Raw genomic sequence first — 18,384 nt, 5'->3', positions numbered from 1 at the left:
CAACCAAATTTCAATGATTAGAATATAAGCAGAATTAAATTTATTTATTTCAATAAATTTACTTAGAAAAAGAATTAAGTATTAAGAATTAAGTATTATAAAGTAATTGAATTTCGAGGTAAAAGTCTCTGGGCACTCCACTAAATATGTAATAAGTAAAATACGTTATAAAACAAATAAATCAATTAGTTACTAAAATATTATTTATTAAATTAAAAATAAAACGTTAAAATCTTTAAAAAATGATATAATAAATATATTGTTCCTCATTTTTAAATTAAGATTAATCTCATAAATCCATCACAATCTGGCAGCGCTGTCGCCATTGCTTGTCGCTCAAAGTTGATCACGTGCTTCGGAAATTGTTTTGCCATTACCATACCTCTTATATTTTACCTAATAATCGGCCGTTCCCATACATATCAGCGACCCTGTATATTGTTTCATAATGCTGTTTTTACTATATTTTTTTTATAGAAAATCATTTTTGACAAAATAAAAACATTTGACCTGGGGCGTAAATTTTTAAACTCGCAAACCTATTTTCCGAAATGTATATTAGCAAAAATAACACGTACACCCCTATATTCCGATCAGATAAAACAGTTCAATATTTCTCGTGTGCCAACAGCAGCGGAGGGATAAAAATAAATGACAGAATTTGAGCGATAAAACAAATTTAAAACACAAACAATAGAACCTTTTTTAACGGACACGCTCACCTGTCCGACAAATTTTATATTATTTTTCGTTTTGTTAATCAACTATTTTACTCCAATATATTTTGTTTTTTCGGAATTTTTTGACGTCCAACAAATTGCTGGATACTGACAGGGAATGGATATTTTACTAGTGAAAAATATATTGTAAAATATAAAACTGGGCAAATTAAATTGAATTGCAGATGGAGTGGATTAATGAAGATTTGTATTTTAAAAGTTTATTATATTTTATTTTAATAACATTGATTGACACCAAAGCCACAAAACAGAAAAATGGACTAAAAGGGTATTATATAAAAAAATATGTGTATGTGACAGAATGCACATTAAAAAAATTGGCGCCGGGAGGCACGTATAGCCGTCCATACTAAAATATGTTAATATCTCGAAAACTGCGACTTTGACTGATCTTGATGTTATTACAAATTTTGTTGCAAATATTATTTCTAATCTTAATTTGAAAACGGCGTTTCGCTAGCTACTGTAATTTTGTAGTTACGATTTTTTTAAATTTTTAACCCCCTCCCATACCCCTTTACCAACCCCCCACCACCAACAACAACTAATAGTCAGATTCTCGGGTACCGCAGTATTTTTGTGTTAAATTTGGTTAAAATCGGTTGGTCAGACAGACAGACAGACAGACAGACAGACAGACAGACAGACAGACAGACAGACAGACAGACAGACAGACAGACAGACAGACAGACAGACAGACAGACAGACAGACAGAGACAGACAGACAGACAGACAGACAGACAGACAGACAGACAGACAGACAGACAGACAGACAGACAGACAGACAGACAGACAGACAGACAGACAGACAGACAGACAGACGAGACAGACAGACAGACAGACAGACAGACAGACAGACAGACAGACACAGACAGACAGACAGACAGACAGACAGACAGACAGACAGACAGACAGACAGACAGACAGACAGACAGACAGACGAGACAGACAGACAGACAGACAGACAGACAGACAGACAGACAGACAGACAGACAGACAGACAGACAGACAGACAGACAGACAGACAGACAGACAGACAGACAGACAGACAGACAGACAGACAGACAGACAGACAGACAGACAGACAGACAGACAGACAGACAGACAGACAGACAGACAGACAGACAGACAGACAGACAGACAGACAGACAGACAGACAGACAGACAGACAGAAAATATTTTGTATTTAGGTCATTTATGACCCAAATAACTCATTTTGAGTGAAATTAAAAAAACTTTTTTTTGCCGATCTTAATAGCCTACCTATTGGTATGGTCAGCTAAAAATTGAGATATTTTTCTTCCTTGTTTTGTACAGGGTGAGTCAACGACAGAGTAGTTCATAATCTCGGTTGATTTGGGAATTACAACAAAATGTTAAATAACAAAGTTATATTATTTTTGAGTATACAGTGTGCTTCAAAAAAGTTTGACTGATATTACTTATACTGGGTGCGGCAATAGTGCGTCGGGCATCTGTAGCTCCTAGAATAAAAAAAATTGAGATTTTTGTTTAAGTGCAAATCTACAGTATGTACCAGGATGTACTTCAGGAAAATATTTTAACTTCTTTAGGGTGGCTCAAAAAAGTGTGAGTGGATCTGGATGATTTTTTTTAATGGAACACCTTGTATATTATTGGATTTTTGGCTTCATTTCAGATCACTTTACATAATCCTAAGATATGAGTTAATATTTTTCGATAGTTTCAGAGATATTAATAAATAAATCAAAAATAATATATATTTTTCAGCCCTTCTTAAAAAAAATATTAAAAATACAAGTACCTGTTCTGAAATCAAAATAATATGAGGTATTTACTTTAGATGGTCTGTTCTTACTTTGCTATAAATATGGTAATCGTAAATAATACAGGATGTTCAATATTTTATGCCAAACTTTCTAAAATATAAAATATTTTTCTTTGTTTTTTAAATGGAACACTCTGTATATTAATTTTTTATTAGATGGAATAATATTTTGTAACAAACTCGTTTTTTTCATAACAAATTATATTCAGCTTTTACTCTACTTTATAAAGTACTATATCTTGTAGAAAATTCTCAATTTTAACAGCAGGATCCCTGGTGAGCAAGTAGATAAGACAGACAGACAGACAGACAGACAGACAGACAGACAGACAGACAGACAGACAGACAGACAGACAGACAGACAGACAGACAGACAGACAGACAGACAGACAGCAGACAGACAGTAGACAGTAGACAGACAGACAGGACAGACAGACAGACAGACATAGACAGACAGACAGGACAGACAGACAGACAGACAGACAGACAGACAGACAGACAGACAGACAGACAGACAGACAGACAGACAGACAGACAGACAGACAGACAGATGACAGACAGATAGACAGAGACAGACAGGACATACAGACAGACAGACAGACAGACAGACAGACAGACAGACAGACAGACAGACAGACAGACAGACAGACAGACAGACAGACAGACAGACAGACAGACAGATTAGACAGACAGACAGACAGACAGACAGACAGACAGACAGAGACAGACAGACAGACAGACAGACAGACAGACAGACAGACAGACAGACAGACAGACAGACAGACAGACAGACAGGGACAGACAGACAGACAGACAGACAGACAGACAGACAGACAGACAGGCGGTGACCAGACAGACAGACAGACAGACAGACAGACAGACAGACAGACAGACAGACAGGACAGACAGACAGACAGACTGACAGACTGAAAATATTTTGTATTTAGGTCATTTTTATGGACCCAAATAACTTCGATTTTGAGTCGAAAATGCAAAACTTGCCGATCTTAATAGCCTACCCATTGGTATGGTCAGCTAAAATTGAGATATTTTTCCTTCCTGTTTTGTACAGGTGAGTCGCCAACGATGGAAAGTAGTTCATAATCTTCGGTTGATTTGGGAATTAATAAAATGTTAAATAACAAAGTTATATTATTTTTGAGTATACAGTGTGCTTCAAAAAAGTTTGACTGATATTACATATACTGGGTGCGGCAATAGTGCGTCGGGCATCTGTAGCTCCTAGAATAAAAAAAAATGAGATTTTTGTTTAAGTGCAAATCTACAGTATGTACCAGGATGTATTTCAGGAAAATATTTTAACTTCTTTAGGGTGGCTCAAAAAAGTGTGAGTGGATCTGGATGATTTTTTTAATGGAACACCTTGTATGTTATTGCATTTTTGGCTTCATTTCAGATCACTTTACATAATCCTAAGATATGAGCAAATATTTTTCGATAGTTTCAGAGATATTAATAAATAAATCAAAAATAATATATATTTTTCAGCCCTTCTTAAAAGAAATATTAAAAATACAAGTACTGTTCTGAAATCAAAATAACTTGAGGTTTTTGACTTTAGATGGTCTGTTCTTACTTTGTTATAAATATGGTAATCGTAAATCATACAGGATGTTCAATATTTTATGCCAAACTTTCTAAAATATAAAATACTTTTTCTTTGTTTTTTAAATGGAACACCCTGTATATTATTTTTTTATTAGATGGAATAATATTTTGTAACAAACTCGTTTTTTTCATAACAAATTATATTCAGCTTTTACTCTACTTTATAAAGTACTATATCTTGTAGAAAATTCTCAATTTTAACAGCAGGATCCCTGGTGAGCAAGTAGATAAGACAAATATATCAAATTTATACGAATTTTTCACGGTTACCAACCTTAAATATAAAATAAACCGAAAATAAACCATATTCTGACGTTGAAATAGTGCCAAATTTGTTGCATCAACCCATATATTTTCACCCTCTTTATAAAAATATGAAAATTATTTTTCAATATATTAAAAAATATCAGATATTTTATTTAAGCTCCAACTAAATACTATTTTAAAATATCTAGCTTAAAAATTAATAAATTCATTTTTGTTATGTGCTATGTGAGTATATTTTAATTTTAAAACACTGAATATATTATTCTTGAATTTTAAATTTTCGTTTATTTCATATTAAAATACGACTACTTTGAAGCGTAAAAGCATTAAAAAAAAACGTTTTGGTATTTTTTAAAAACATTACAAATATTTTCGGCGTTTGTTTGATCGTTCTGGCGATAAATGTGAAAATTTAAAATTAAATCCCCTTTAGTTAACGATAAAGGACCAATAAAAACAGTAATAATTAAAAAAAAAACGATTTTTCAGTATTGCAATTTAATTTTTGTACCAGTTTAAATGGCATGGCACTCAATAAAATTCGATTAAGATAGGCAACAGAATTTTTATTTAATATTTTTTTAATACACTAAATTTTGATAAACGAAAAAACGAAAAAATATTGAAAAATGAAAAATGTAAATAAAACTGTTTAAATTAATGAAATTTTGTTGAAAAATTGTTCATATCTAGATAAATATAACAAAGACTCTTTAGTAGGGTGCACCAAAAAAAAATAAATATGTTTTTTTAGTTACCGTGAAAATATCGTTCAGGATGATGAAAAAAAGTTTGAGTTCTTAATATTAATATTAAGAGGTGTCGAAGAGTGCTAAGGTTAATGAACATAGCTTTCCATAAAATCAATAAAATGAAAAATATACGAAATAATACACATGTACTGATTTCTTTCGAAAATCGACAACTATGAAACTATGATCCGTTCCCCGACACAAACTGTACATTGTGAGACAGGAAATTGTAGAGAGAAACAAGCTCTATAACATAGGATACAACATTTTAATGAACAGTGCTTTCTATAAAATCAATAAAATGAAAAATATAGGAAATAATATACATGTACTGATTTCTTTCGAAAATCGACAACTATGAGACTATGATCCTTTCCCCGACACAAACGGTACATTGTGAGACAGGAAAGTGCAGAGAGAAACAAGCCCTATAACATAGGATACAACATTTTAATGAACAGTGCTTTCCATAAAATGAAAAATATACGAAATAATATACATGTATTGATTTCTTTCGAAAATCGACAACTATAAAACTATGAACCTTTCCCGGACACGAACGGTACATTGTGAGACAGGAAATTCTAGTAAGAAACAAGTCCTATTACATAGGATACAACATTTTAATGAACAGTGCTTTCCATAAAATCAATAAAATGAAAAATATACGAAATAATATACATGTATTGATTTCTTTCGAAAATCGACAACTATAAAACTATGAACCCTTCCCGGACACAAATGGTACATTATGAGACAGGAAATTCTAGAGAGAAACAAGCCCTATAACATAGGATACAACATTTTAATGAACAGTGCTTTCCATAAAATTAATAAATTCGTGATTTTCCATGCAGGAATCCTTTCTGGCACTTGGCACTTTGGCTGGTCAAAGGAAGCTAGATAAAACCAAGAAAAAATTACATAAATATACATCTTAGATAACTTAAAAACGGTTGATTTTAGGTATAGGAACATGTATAATCAAGGACCAACGAATTGAAAAATCTTTTCACTAGTGAAAAAAAAATTGGTTTTTATTTAAAACATTTTTTAATCTCTCAATTCCATGGCAGCTACGGCCAATATTGTACGACATTCAAACAATTTAATTTTTGAAATATGTACCCACATGTCGTCTTCTCTTTATGTTACACTGGGTGTGGTAATTACTAAAGTTGACGTTTAGCCTATACGAATTTTTTTTTGACAGGCAGTTTTTTCCACCAAAAACTTTAAATATTTTTTTTTTCTCAAAAACGATTAACGAGGATAGAGTTTGGTATCAAAACTCATAAAATTTTACAGAGAATTTAAGTGTGTAATAAAAAATGGGGGTACCCATTTAAAATAAGAAAGTTGCTATCAATTTCCGGTATTTCCGGAAGTGCCGCCATATTGAAAATATATTTAATCGATAGATCTCGTTGTGAAAAAAGGACGTGCAAAAATCTACGATTTAGATAATGTAGTTTTCTATCTGGCACACTCTGTATAAATGACACTGCCTTTTGATCATTCTAATAATATGATATATAATATAAACACCTATGTACGTCACATTGGTAAAAAGACAATCCTATATCCAACCTTAATCCCGAGAAAAAGGCTACATACAACGTCTAAGCGATACGAAAACCCTAAAAGCTCGAAAAGGACGGTGAAAATCACACTTGTTCCATCATCCTTATTGTCCCACGCTGACCATTTGTTTGAATACATATTTTATACGGACGGTTTCTTTAAATAAAAGCTTAGCGGATGCCGCTTGTCTCGTTTGGAATAATATCAACGCGTCTTGTTAGAAAATGGCACAGAAAATGGACGACAATTTGGGGGATATACGTTGTGATTGTTGTTTGTTGGTGTTTGAGGAGGAATTTGCATGCTGTAAGCTTTTTGTATTTGTTTATGATTAGATTTACTAAAAAATATACAGGGTGTTTCAAAACAACTGCGAAAAACTTCAGGGGGTAGTTTGCTTCATAAACGTTGGGTCAAAAGTCAACCATCACGGAGATATCGCGGTACAAAGATGGCGGAAAAATGTTTTTATTTTTTATCTTGAAAACGAAAAACGATAGACTAATGAAATTTTATGGAAGCATTACTGTTATGAAAACATACTTTCTGGTTATTTTCTTAAAATGAGTGGAAGGGGTTGAAATAAACTACCCCTATCATTCTTAACGAAATTTAAAGAAAAATCTTATCAAACACATGCAAAAAAATTAATTTGGATAGCTTGGTTTGTTTGGAAACTTTTTTATCTCTTGTGTTTCTTTGATAAAACTCGCCGATTTGAAATTAAAAATAAAATGTAAAGCATACATGTCAGGACAAAACATTTTAGATAAAGAATCTAGTGATAATAATGGTAATAATAAGAATCTAGATAATAACGTATTGCAGTAGAGTAATGTCAATAAAATAATATTAGAAACATCCTAAAAAGTGACAGCGGCCGACTAGATTTTTTCCTAAAAAAATTAGAGCAGCCTATTAGATTCTTTATCTAAAAATGTTTTTTGTCCTGATATGTAATGCTTTACATTTTATTTTTTAATTTCAAATCGGTGAGCTTTATCAAAAAAACACAAGAGATAAAAAAGTTTCTAACCAAATTAAACTATCCAAATTAATTTTTTTGCATGTGTTTGATTAGTTTTTTTTTAAATTTTGTTAACAAGAATGATAGAGGTAGTTTATTTCAACACCTTCCACTCATTTTAAAAAAGTGAGAAAATTACCAGAAAGTATGTTTTCATAACAGTAATGCTTCCATAAAATTTCATTAGTCTATCGTTTTTCGTTTTCAAGATAAAGAATAAAAACATTATTTTTCTGCCATCTTTGTACCGCGATATCTCCCTAATGGTTGACTTTTGACCCAACGTTTATAAAGCAAACTACCCTTTATTTTGAACAAGGAATCACCCCCTGAAGTTTTTCGCATTTGTTTTGAAACACCCTGTATATAGATATATTTATATATAAATACTAAATTTAGTGACTTGCATGGTGTAAACAACCCGATTTAGTATTTGCGCAAGTAACAGATTTAGTAAACTGTTTAGTCAACTGAATAGAAACGATTCCTATTTACTTGCGCAAGTAGTCATCCCCACCTCTGTTTTTGAGCAACTACAGCGTCGACTAAACAAGTGTATACCGTCCAGTTTAGTCAAGTTCATTAGTGAAGACTACTAGCGTTTATTTTATTTGAATTATTAATAATTAATTTTGTCTCTTGATAAGTTGGTAGAAAAATATCGTGAAAGGGCGATGCTTATGGGATACTAGGCCGTTTATAAAAATAAACAAGCTCGGGACTGGGGACATAGTGTATAAGGAAATTGAGGAGACCATGGGTATAGAAAGATACGGGTTTCATGAAATTAAAAACAAAATACAGGCATTGAGGTCAACTTATTATCAAGAAAAAAAAACATTTATGAAATCGAGAGCAGGTTCGAAGGATATTTATGTCCCCAGTGTAAAATCCCGTTTATCAACAACTAAACAGCACTCATGATGTAGGCTAATTTAAAATTTTATTGACAAATTAATTGACAAATAATAACTTAAAAATTTATATTTTTCAATTATTACACAATCTTATGCTTTCAAAAACGCGATTGTCTGCGTTCATTCTGCAAAGTTTCAACAAACTGCATATAACAGCCCTTCTCTTCTTCATCGATCGTGTTCAAGTACGTCTCAAGACTCTGCGATATCCTTGCCTTGCGTACGTCGACTTTGGTACTCCTGGGTGCGGTGGTTCTGTTCAGCTCTTCACCGTCACACATGGAGGTGTTACTGGTCGTTCTGGCTCCTCCTCGATGGCCTGGACCGGGGCTTTGGTAACTTTCGTCGGCTTCGTACCCACTTGCCCCGTGCATACCCGAATAGGATGGGCATTCAGGTGGACAATCCTCTGTCAGCATGTCCTGGTAGTTGGAATCATCAGCGTGTGCGTATCTGTAATTATAAAATTTATGTTGAAATCTTTGTTTTTACATAAAAGTACAGTGTTAGCGGCACGCCAATAAATAAGGCCATATCTCTTAAGTATATTGTGTGTATAAACATACAAAGTCCAAGTGGTGGTCTGGCGCCACCATTAGAGGTGTGTAGTTCGTGAACGAACTAGTTCCAATGAACTATTCCGACCCCGGAATGCAAGGAACTAGTTCCTGGTTTCTCAAAGAACTAGTTCCTCAGGACCTGTTCCGGGATCGAGACTGTGACCGATATAGAATAATATGCGACGGCGAATGATTGGCTAGCCCGCGTAGCCCGATGGTAGGCAGGAGTGGGGAGCGCCAGCCGTATACCGTATGTTATCGGATCCGGACCTAAAGGAACTAGAGGAACTAAATAAAAGACTAGTTTACGTATGGATCAGCTAGCGCGATTGATGCTAGGCAGGCGTGGGGAGTGCCAGCCGAATGTTATCGGATCCGGACATAGAGGAACTATTAAAAGACTAGTTCACGGGAATCTATTCAGTCGTCAGATCCGAGATATAATACAAGGCGACGACGATGGATTCTGCCTTGTCTATTGCCGCGCGGCGCGGCGTAATTACAACAGGAAATTGTCGTGGATACTGTTTTTGATTTTTACTTTGTATTTAAAATATTTTATAGGAATGTTTCACTTTAGGTTCCTAAAATTAAGAAATATCTTATAAAACGAAGTAGATATTCTGAATTTTTGAAAAACTTTTTGAAAAATTTTTGAAAAACAAAAAGCTTGAAGGGAGGAAAAATACATTTTTTCGTAAATTTTTCGTATTATTTCCTCCAATTGATTTGTGATATAGTTTTTAAACTATGATTTGAGTTTCTTTAATTTTTTTATCTGCTATAAAACTTACCTATATGTTTTTAACATATGCAATTACACGTCTCAACTGGGGGTGAATAGTTCTGACTGAAAACCAAATCCATTAGCAAGCAACGGGGATGTCAATGTTAGTCGGGAACTATTGTGAATTAAGGACCTAGTTCAAGGAACTATTCCTCTGGAGGAACTAGAACTAAGGAACTAGTTCCTCCCAAAGAACTAGAATTCCCACCTCTAGCAACCCTCAGTTACAACCCTTGTTTATACTCTCAACCCTTGTTTATACTCTCACTTTGTTACCCTGCGGTACGATAACTGTATATAAAATACATATCGCAGGATTGGAGACGTATCACTGGGCTAAAATGGCCTCCTGAATCCAAATAGAAACTCGCCGTTTTCCCACCATTGCATATTGCATTCCTCTCTGTTTTTTGGGGAGACCCTTACTTATTTTTACTGCTTAACATTTGCTTATATTAAGGGTGTATTCCGTTGCTTACCTTGGTTATGGTTTTATGTTCCGTTTCTATCGGTTTCCTGAAAGTTTTCTTATTACGGAACACGGTTCCTGAAAAACTCGGTTATAACTGTCAACAAACTAACCAGCGTGAGAAGGCTGGTTATTATGGTTTTGTTTGTCAATCAATTTCATTTATGTGACAGAAATCAAGCAAATATTGGAAGTTCGAGTAAAATTCTCATTTAATTTTTAAAATTTGAAATAATATTTTGTATTTATATCCAAAAGCAATGGAGGTAGGCAGTAAAGGTAAATAAATTTCATTAACTAAATAGAATGACTTTTTAGGAACATTTAAACTTATCATGCAGCCATTGTTTCTTAAAGTCAGAAACATTTAAAGAAAACATGAAAAACAAGACAACAAGTAATCGTAAGTGTTTTGTAAGCTATAAAAATATAAATATTGGTTAGATTTGTTTATTTTTTATTGATCTGTTTTAATATTGGACCTGCAAATCTTCACTTGAGCTGTCTAACGAGTTTGAAAGTTTATTAATAAAGTACTTTTCAATATTAAACTCCATTGAAAAGAAAAAGCAAACGTAAAAGCCGAGAATAGGTACATTAAAAATGCATAAAACATGAATTTTATAATAAAGGTATTGAAATTTAGAAAACGTCAACATTTGACGTTTCCAATATTTTACCAAACCGTTCCGTATCAAACCGATGTTTTTCAGGAACCGTAGTTTACCGGTCTGGTTCGCCTGGTTTTGCAATGGAATACATTTTAAGTTTTAGCTGTCTAACATTTTGTTAGACAGCTAACTTAATGTCCAGAACCAGAGATATTATAGTACCAGAGTATTTACCTGGAGTAGTACGCAGGATTATTATTTTCATCCATCTCATCGGCGCTCTCATACGGAACGGCACCAGCTGCACCGTGTTGCTCATCATATCCAGTCGGGTCTATGAAAGCCTGGTTGAAAGATTGGCCTCCCGAATAGTCCTCGAAGCCGCTATCATTGTAACTAGCCTGCGCATTCCGTTGTGTTGCATTAGCGTATTGGCCAGAGGCGCTGCTTGGACCTCCTGGACAGAAACACTCCGCCATGGGTGTGGTTTTAACTGGAATTTTGACTAAAAATAATAATGACTGAATGTTTGACAGTGACAGGAAGAAGACGGTTTACCTGATTTAATTTGATTTTTAATATTATGAGATCTTAAAGGTGTGTGCACATTATTATACAGGTATAGCTTCAGGGACGTAACGTTTTAATTTCGAAAAATATTATTTAATGATTTTAATAGAAGTAATTCACACCATCCGGCATCGTATCGTATGCAGGGTGTCCCAATATGCCACTGCTACTATTTTTAAAATCAAAATAATCATTGCACACAATTTACCTCTATAAAAAAGTGTTTCGTTTGTCCGTTAGGGGGCATCAAAGTTTAAAAAAATAAACACATTTTTTCAGATATTTTAAGAACCTTTTCATTGTCATCATATTGTCATAATCTTGTCATAATCTTATTTCCATTGTGTAACAACGCTTGTATTTTGCGTTTTTTATTTTAAAAATTGTATTAATTACTCTTTTATCGACCGCTTTTATATAGCCAAGGATGCAAGTGTGTTCAATGAGAAGTTAATTTTAAGTTTGTGCAATAATTTATATTTCAATCTTTTTTCGTTGGACTTTCTAAAAACTCGTAAAAATGACTAGAAAGTGTTTGGTGTGTGGAAGTTCTAGTAATAAAGGTCCCCGAATTATCTTTTATAGGCAAATAAAGTATTCAGTTGTTCTTTTATTTATATTAAACCACATGCATACTTTCTAGCTAGATTTCCTAAGAATATTGATATTCGTACGTAGTGGCTAAATGCATTTTTTACATAATTTAATTTTTGTGACTGTAAACATTCAATTTATTGTTCAAATATAAGCATTTTACAAATTAAATTTTTAAAATTAATGTTCAAATTTGGCGTGTGGACGATAGGAGTTTTCGACAAGGATAGATAAAGTAGAAGTACCGCGTGTGCAACAAAAAAAGAAGATAAATGGAAGTCTTTGATATGTTTGCGACAGTTTCCATAGTGATTTACTTATCCACGTAAGTATATACCGGGTGTTACATCGTCGGACGGGACATAGGAAATCCCATGTAAATTTTAATGGGGTCAATTATTGGCTTCCCTAATTATTTTAGAGAATAATTCTATTTAGGTTTATTGAAGAGCACTAAACCCCACATTCAAAAGAATAACTTTAGACATTTTTGATTAGCCCGTTTACGAGTTATCGCCGATTTCTTTTTAAATATTTCTCCTTTCTTATGGCCCTGTATTTACTTATGAGCACGAGTCAAGGTAAAAGATAACTGTCAAATGAAGTTATCATTTCAGAAATTTACCTATTTAGTGCTTTATTATTATTGAAAACTCATTCCTACATCGGAAATCTTAAAGATGTATTTATAAATACAAATTAATATGAATTAAAGTAAAATAAAGTAATCAATTACAAGGTTAATTATAGTATTATTACAATATTCAATAACTTATTAATTTAGGTACCTACTATTAAATTGTTAGAACTTTAGGATTTAAGAAGATGTTCAAACATTCCTCCATCGACTGCTAGACAATAACCCAGGCGATCATAAAATTGTCTTCTTACATTCGCTAGTTGGTAAACTGAAATTCTATTGCATTCGGCAGAAATAGCATTTTTTAACTCGTCTAGATTTGGATATTTTTTATCCATGTATATCCTGTTTTTTAAATGGCCCCAGAGAAAGAAATCATTTGGCGAAATATCAGGAGACCTTGCTGGCCAATTTACTGTATGATTTAGGCCAATAACGTTTCCGTTAAAACTATTATCTAAATATTCCCGAAAAAAACAGGGTTCTATGTGCCGGGCAGCCATCCATTTGGTACCAAACTTCCTGATTTTCCCTAGCGGCATCATGTAAAGCAGGTAAAATATGATTTTCGAGTAGTTCCAAATAATATTCTGCATTTAAATTTCGCGTATCAAATAATGGCCCGATAATATTGTGTCCGAATATCCCTGCCCAAACATTTACTTTCTGTGGATAATGCGTCCTTGTTTCGACAAACCTATGTTGGTTTTCTTTGTTTTAATATCGATAAGTTTGAACATTGGGTTCATTATTTAAGGTAAACGTGCATTCGTCAGTGAAACATATGTTTTTTAAAAATTCCCTATCCGTGTTTGCTCTTTCCATCATATCAAAATAAAACGCCTGCCGCCGTATTTCGTCCCCATCTCGTAGCTCTTGGTGCTTTTCATATTTGAAGGAATAGTATTTATGTCGTTTCAAAATTCGAAACGTTGTAGTGTGATCTATTCCTATTTCATCCTCCAAATCGGTATCATTTCTTGCATCTTCTCTTGCAGGGCAGGAATTTGCTTCACATCTGCAGTTATTTATTAGGGTACCTTTCGTCTCAAATCTCTGGATATTCCTTGCGATTGTAGATTTTCCAGGTATCGGTCTATTCGGATATAGAGCAGGAAACATGTCCGACATCTTTTGATAACTATTTCCTTGATAATACCATTTAATCATCAATACTTTTTCTTCGGTAGTGTAATTTATAGCTAATATTTTCGATGTAGGTATGAGTTTTTAATAATCATAATAAAGCACTAAATAGATAAATTTCTGAAATGACAACTTCATTTGACAGTTATCTTTTACCTTGACTTGTGCTCATAAGTAAATACAGGGCCATAAGAAAGGAGAAATATTTAAAAAGAAGTCGGGCGATAACTCGTAAACGGGTTAATCAAAAATATCTAAAGTTATTCTTTTGAATGTGGGTTTTAGTGCTCTTCAATAAACCTAAATAGAATTATTCTCTAAAATAATTAGGGAAGTCAATAATTGACCCCATTAAAATTTATATGGGATTTCCTATGTCCCGTCCGACGATGCAACACCCGGTATGTCTAGGCTATGTCCACGGAATATTGGAACAGCCTGTATATACCTTACGACGAAGAATATAATTTTTTTCTTGGCGTTATTCGATAAAATTTGACGTGACCACATAAAAAGTCATAAATCGTCAGCGTTTCCGCTCGAATTGACCAGAGACCTGGACTTAAAACTTTTTCGGAGACACGTGGAGGCACGTGGCTTGCATATTCCACAGCCCGCATGAAAAATTCATAGGAGACTGTCACAGGTTTCGGCAACCTCCCCTGCACCTCACTGTTCTTGTGTTTTGATCTTCAGGGATGGGTGAATAACTTTTTTTTTGTTTTTTTTTTACTTAATTTTTACATCTTAGTTATGCACTTTGTTTTATTTGTTTCATATTTTGTTTTGGTTTGGCTAAAACAAGAAAAAAGTATAAAGTGTGGCATATCATTGTACTCAGGAGACCGAATTCTTTCAAAACCAAAAATAAAAAATGGAGGTCCGCATTTAAAAAAATTAAGTTGGTCTATGTACCTCACAAATTATCAGCTAATTTGAAAATCTAAAAATACTATCAGATAGCCCTAATAAAGTGGCTATGAGAATGTGCAATTGGTTTTTTGATTTTCTAAGAAGTAACGACAGGAAAAAATAAAATTGATTTTCAAAAAAATCCGTTTTTTCCAAAAAACTCAGCAATCCTTGAAATTTTTAAAACTTTTTTAAAACGGCATCTTGGTGAACATCAGAAAGCGCAACTTTATCCCAATTTAACCATATTTGTGTCTATTACGGTTACCGAGAGACCAATGCTCGTACCTCGAATTTGTAGCACCCTGTATAATGAAAAATTAAAGATTACATCTTAATAAATATTCTTCTGGATATATTCTTTGTCCTATCTTCCTGTTGTGCCATAAACCTATATTCTCCGCATAAGCATCAAATAAATTACACCAAAAATCATCATCTTTAAACAAGAATTTCTTACGTAATAAATAGACTAATTTACTACCCCACCCAACCCTGTTATACCTCCACTTCTATCTTCCTTGGCTCCGTTTTTGCCGTGATAATGTCGCAGGAGATTTGCTAGAAAACTTTCCTGACTCTCCCGCATCATAAACGTTCCTTATTCGAGCCCTAAGATGATGCCGGACATTTGGGGAATGGAGTTTTTTAAAGTAGGGGAGATGTGGGCGACTATAGTGTATTAGGAGGTAATGGTTTACCGGTAAAAAAGGGTCAGGTTTATTGGAGAAGATTAATAGGATTTTTTTAAGGTATTAGTCTGGAAATAAAAATTAAAATCTTTATATTTCGTTTAAATGCTATAGATTCTTTCATGGTTATTTTATTACAATTATTTATTTAAAATTTTGTAATTACTTTATTGTAATTTTTTATTGATTTTTTTATGATTAATGTCGTATTTTTTGCTGTTGCTAAAGTATCACATTTTCCGATAACTGTTATCATCCTTTCCGTAGAACTGAACTAAATAAATTTTGTGCTGCTTTAAAATTTTAGAACAGCAAAAAATATGACGTTAATTAAAATTCTATCAATAATAACCTATCAGCCTTTTCATTTTTTGGACTTGAAATTCAAGCATATTTTCATGTTTTTTTTAGTTTTCTCTAAAACTTTTTTAATTTTTTTTTCAGAAAAAGTCATGAATATTTAAAGTTCTAATAATATAACGTAGGACAACCCTCAGTCTATATGATTAATGTAGTTAAGAAATATCTATAAAAGGAAATTAAATTATCTCGTTTCTTATATTTAGTACTCTTTAAGCTTATTAAACTAACTGCCTAGATATTCTTTATTTTATCCACTTGTCGACTAGGGCAGTGGAGAAAGAACCTCGATCCCTAAAGGAAAAGTGGAAGATCAGGACCCGATGTCCTAAATCGGCCGTCCCAAAACAACGACCAGAGGGAGAAATGGAGAAAAAGGAAATAGAGAAGGGAAAGAAGGGGTAAAACGGAAAGGGGACGGAGGACACTCTGGCCCGGAAGTAGCCACAGCGTCGCCAGGAATTCATTTCTGGGATTTCTCTGTCTCGAGCATAAGCCACAATTTTCAGAGGCGTAGCTTCGGTTAATTAGTTTGGTTTATTTAGTAAGAATTTTCTTAAAATATGTAAGTATTAAGTAAAAGTCGATATACAATACAATCCAATTACACAGGTGTCGATGGAACATGTTACCAGGCTACCCTGTTGAAAATTTAGATTTCTTTTAATTTTTAGGTAAAAACATAATCTTATAAACAACATCTTGATAATATGACAACATAGGTAGTAGTTTAAATTTACAAGATAGAAAACCCAGAAAAGATACAGCGGTTCTCAAAATTTAAGCAAAAAATATTTTTTTTTTCAAACGTCACAAAAGTATTAATTTTTGCAACATGATTGACAATATAAAAATTCACAGATTTTGCAACATGCGCAACCATCATAGGCGTATTGAAAATACCAGATACAAGTCGGCGGTTGTCGGCAATCACCTGTTTTTTTCCATTTTATATTATTTTGCGACGTCATTTGGAAGAGCTCAATAGAAATATAAAGAACTAAACCTTGTTTGGAAAGCAATTTGACATTCGTGACGTCACCACTCCGACAGTCTATGGTGCGTCCAGACCTGACGAGCTGAGCGCGAGACGAGAGCAAGACAAGAGCGAGACAAGAGCGAGACGAGAGCGAGACATTTTCTATTCATTTTTTACGCCAACCTGCCACGAGACAAGCCGAGTGGCATTATAGTGAAAGAAAGCCAAACATATATTAAATTGCAATTGAATATAACAAACGATGGCCAAATAATAACGCATACAGTAATAAATGTTTGTATCTTTAATATTATGATATTCGGTCTTTAACATGGTATTCATCGTCGGTTTTCCCCCTTTTGGCTGTTTTCCCTTTTATCCCTTACACGACGTTTTTTTACATAATACGTTTTTAACGTTTTTGGAACAAAATGTTAAATGAAAAAGTTATTGGTAAGGTTAGAAGCACATTTTAACATTACTATAGAGTATACAGGGTAATTCAAAAAGTGTTGCGGATATAACATATTTTCTAATGGGAATACCCTATTTTTTTATTTTATTATTGGGTTATACATACATGCCGGTTCGGTAACTTTTTCTTGCCATTTTTGATATTTATATATCTAAAATTAATAGATGTAATAATTCAATTTGTTTAAAGAAATGTTGGATTTCGGTAGGGTAAAATTACAAACATAAAATTTGTAAATTCTAACAGAAAAAATGATAATACATACGGTGTACGATTTAAAAATTTGAGATTACTTAATTTTAAACGGTCGAAATTTATAAATCAGAGCTAATATCTCGCAGTCGGGCGGGCCTACCAAAAACACGTCCAGACTTTCGAGCTTTCTTTGATCTCTCGGCCGTTGGAAAACCGACAGGGGACGGATAGCAAGGAGGCTCCGTGGGTTGACTCGCGACGCTCTCGCGAGACTCGTCCACACGGCGAATTTGGAATGTCTCGCGCTCGTCTCCCCAGGTTTGGACGCATCATCTTATCGCTGATCGCCATTCGCAAATATATTCCAGATATGTATAGTGAACAAGTGAACCGTTCGCAACGTTAAATAATTTTGATATTTAATTTTTATCGTGATGGCTTTTTATGAAAGACATAGAATTAATTGCATTAATTTGCAATAGCACTTCGAACCCACAGTTTTGTTATGGATCTGGCTAAACCAATCAGAATGCGTATTATGTTACCGTAAAAGCCCGAATATTGGTTAAACGTAGAGTTGCCCACGTAGGAGCCCGAAATATACCAAAAAGTGGGTCAGTTTCGGTCAAGTTTAGATTAGGTCTATATTTTTATTAATGCAAAACCAA

The 18,384-nt window shown here is 33.6% G+C and overlaps 2 protein-coding genes across 2 annotated transcripts in view; one reads left to right on the top strand and one right to left on the bottom strand.

Annotated features, from left to right (window-relative positions):
• The window catches only part of LOC115879014 (glutamate receptor ionotropic, kainate 2), a 409,701-nt gene that overhangs the window by 84,564 nt on the left and 306,753 nt on the right, over positions 1-18,384 (top strand). The gene's annotated exons all lie outside the window — the stretch shown is intronic.
• LOC115879015 lies at positions 8,736-11,700 on the bottom strand. Its single transcript, XM_030895646.1, has 2 exons — positions 11,388-11,700; positions 8,736-9,179 (listed from the first exon to the last, which is right to left on the bottom strand). Exons 1-2 carry the CDS (start codon positions 11,630-11,632, stop codon positions 8,825-8,827), a joined length of 600 nt encoding a protein of 199 aa, XP_030751506.1. The 5' UTR covers positions 11,633-11,700; the 3' UTR covers positions 8,736-8,824.

The sequence above is a fragment of the Sitophilus oryzae genome, unplaced genomic scaffold (genome assembly GCF_002938485.1).
Source record: "Sitophilus oryzae breed Bouriz unplaced genomic scaffold, Soryzae_2.0 scaffold_154_pilon_pilon, whole genome shotgun sequence".
NCBI classification, from domain to species: Eukaryota; Metazoa; Arthropoda; class Insecta; order Coleoptera; family Curculionidae; genus Sitophilus; species Sitophilus oryzae.
Note: the sequence above shows the minus strand (reverse complement) of the source record. Positions and strands in the feature narration are given on the sequence as shown.

Coding starts and splice junctions, on each gene's coding strand:
- LOC115879015 (XM_030895646.1), bottom strand. CDS start 11,632: ATGGCGGAGTGTTTCTGTCCAGGAGGTCCAAGCAGCGCCTCTGGCCAA. Junction 9,180..11,387: donor AATCCTGCGTACTACTCCAG/GTAAATACTCTG, acceptor TTATAATTACAG/ATACGCACACGCTGATGATT.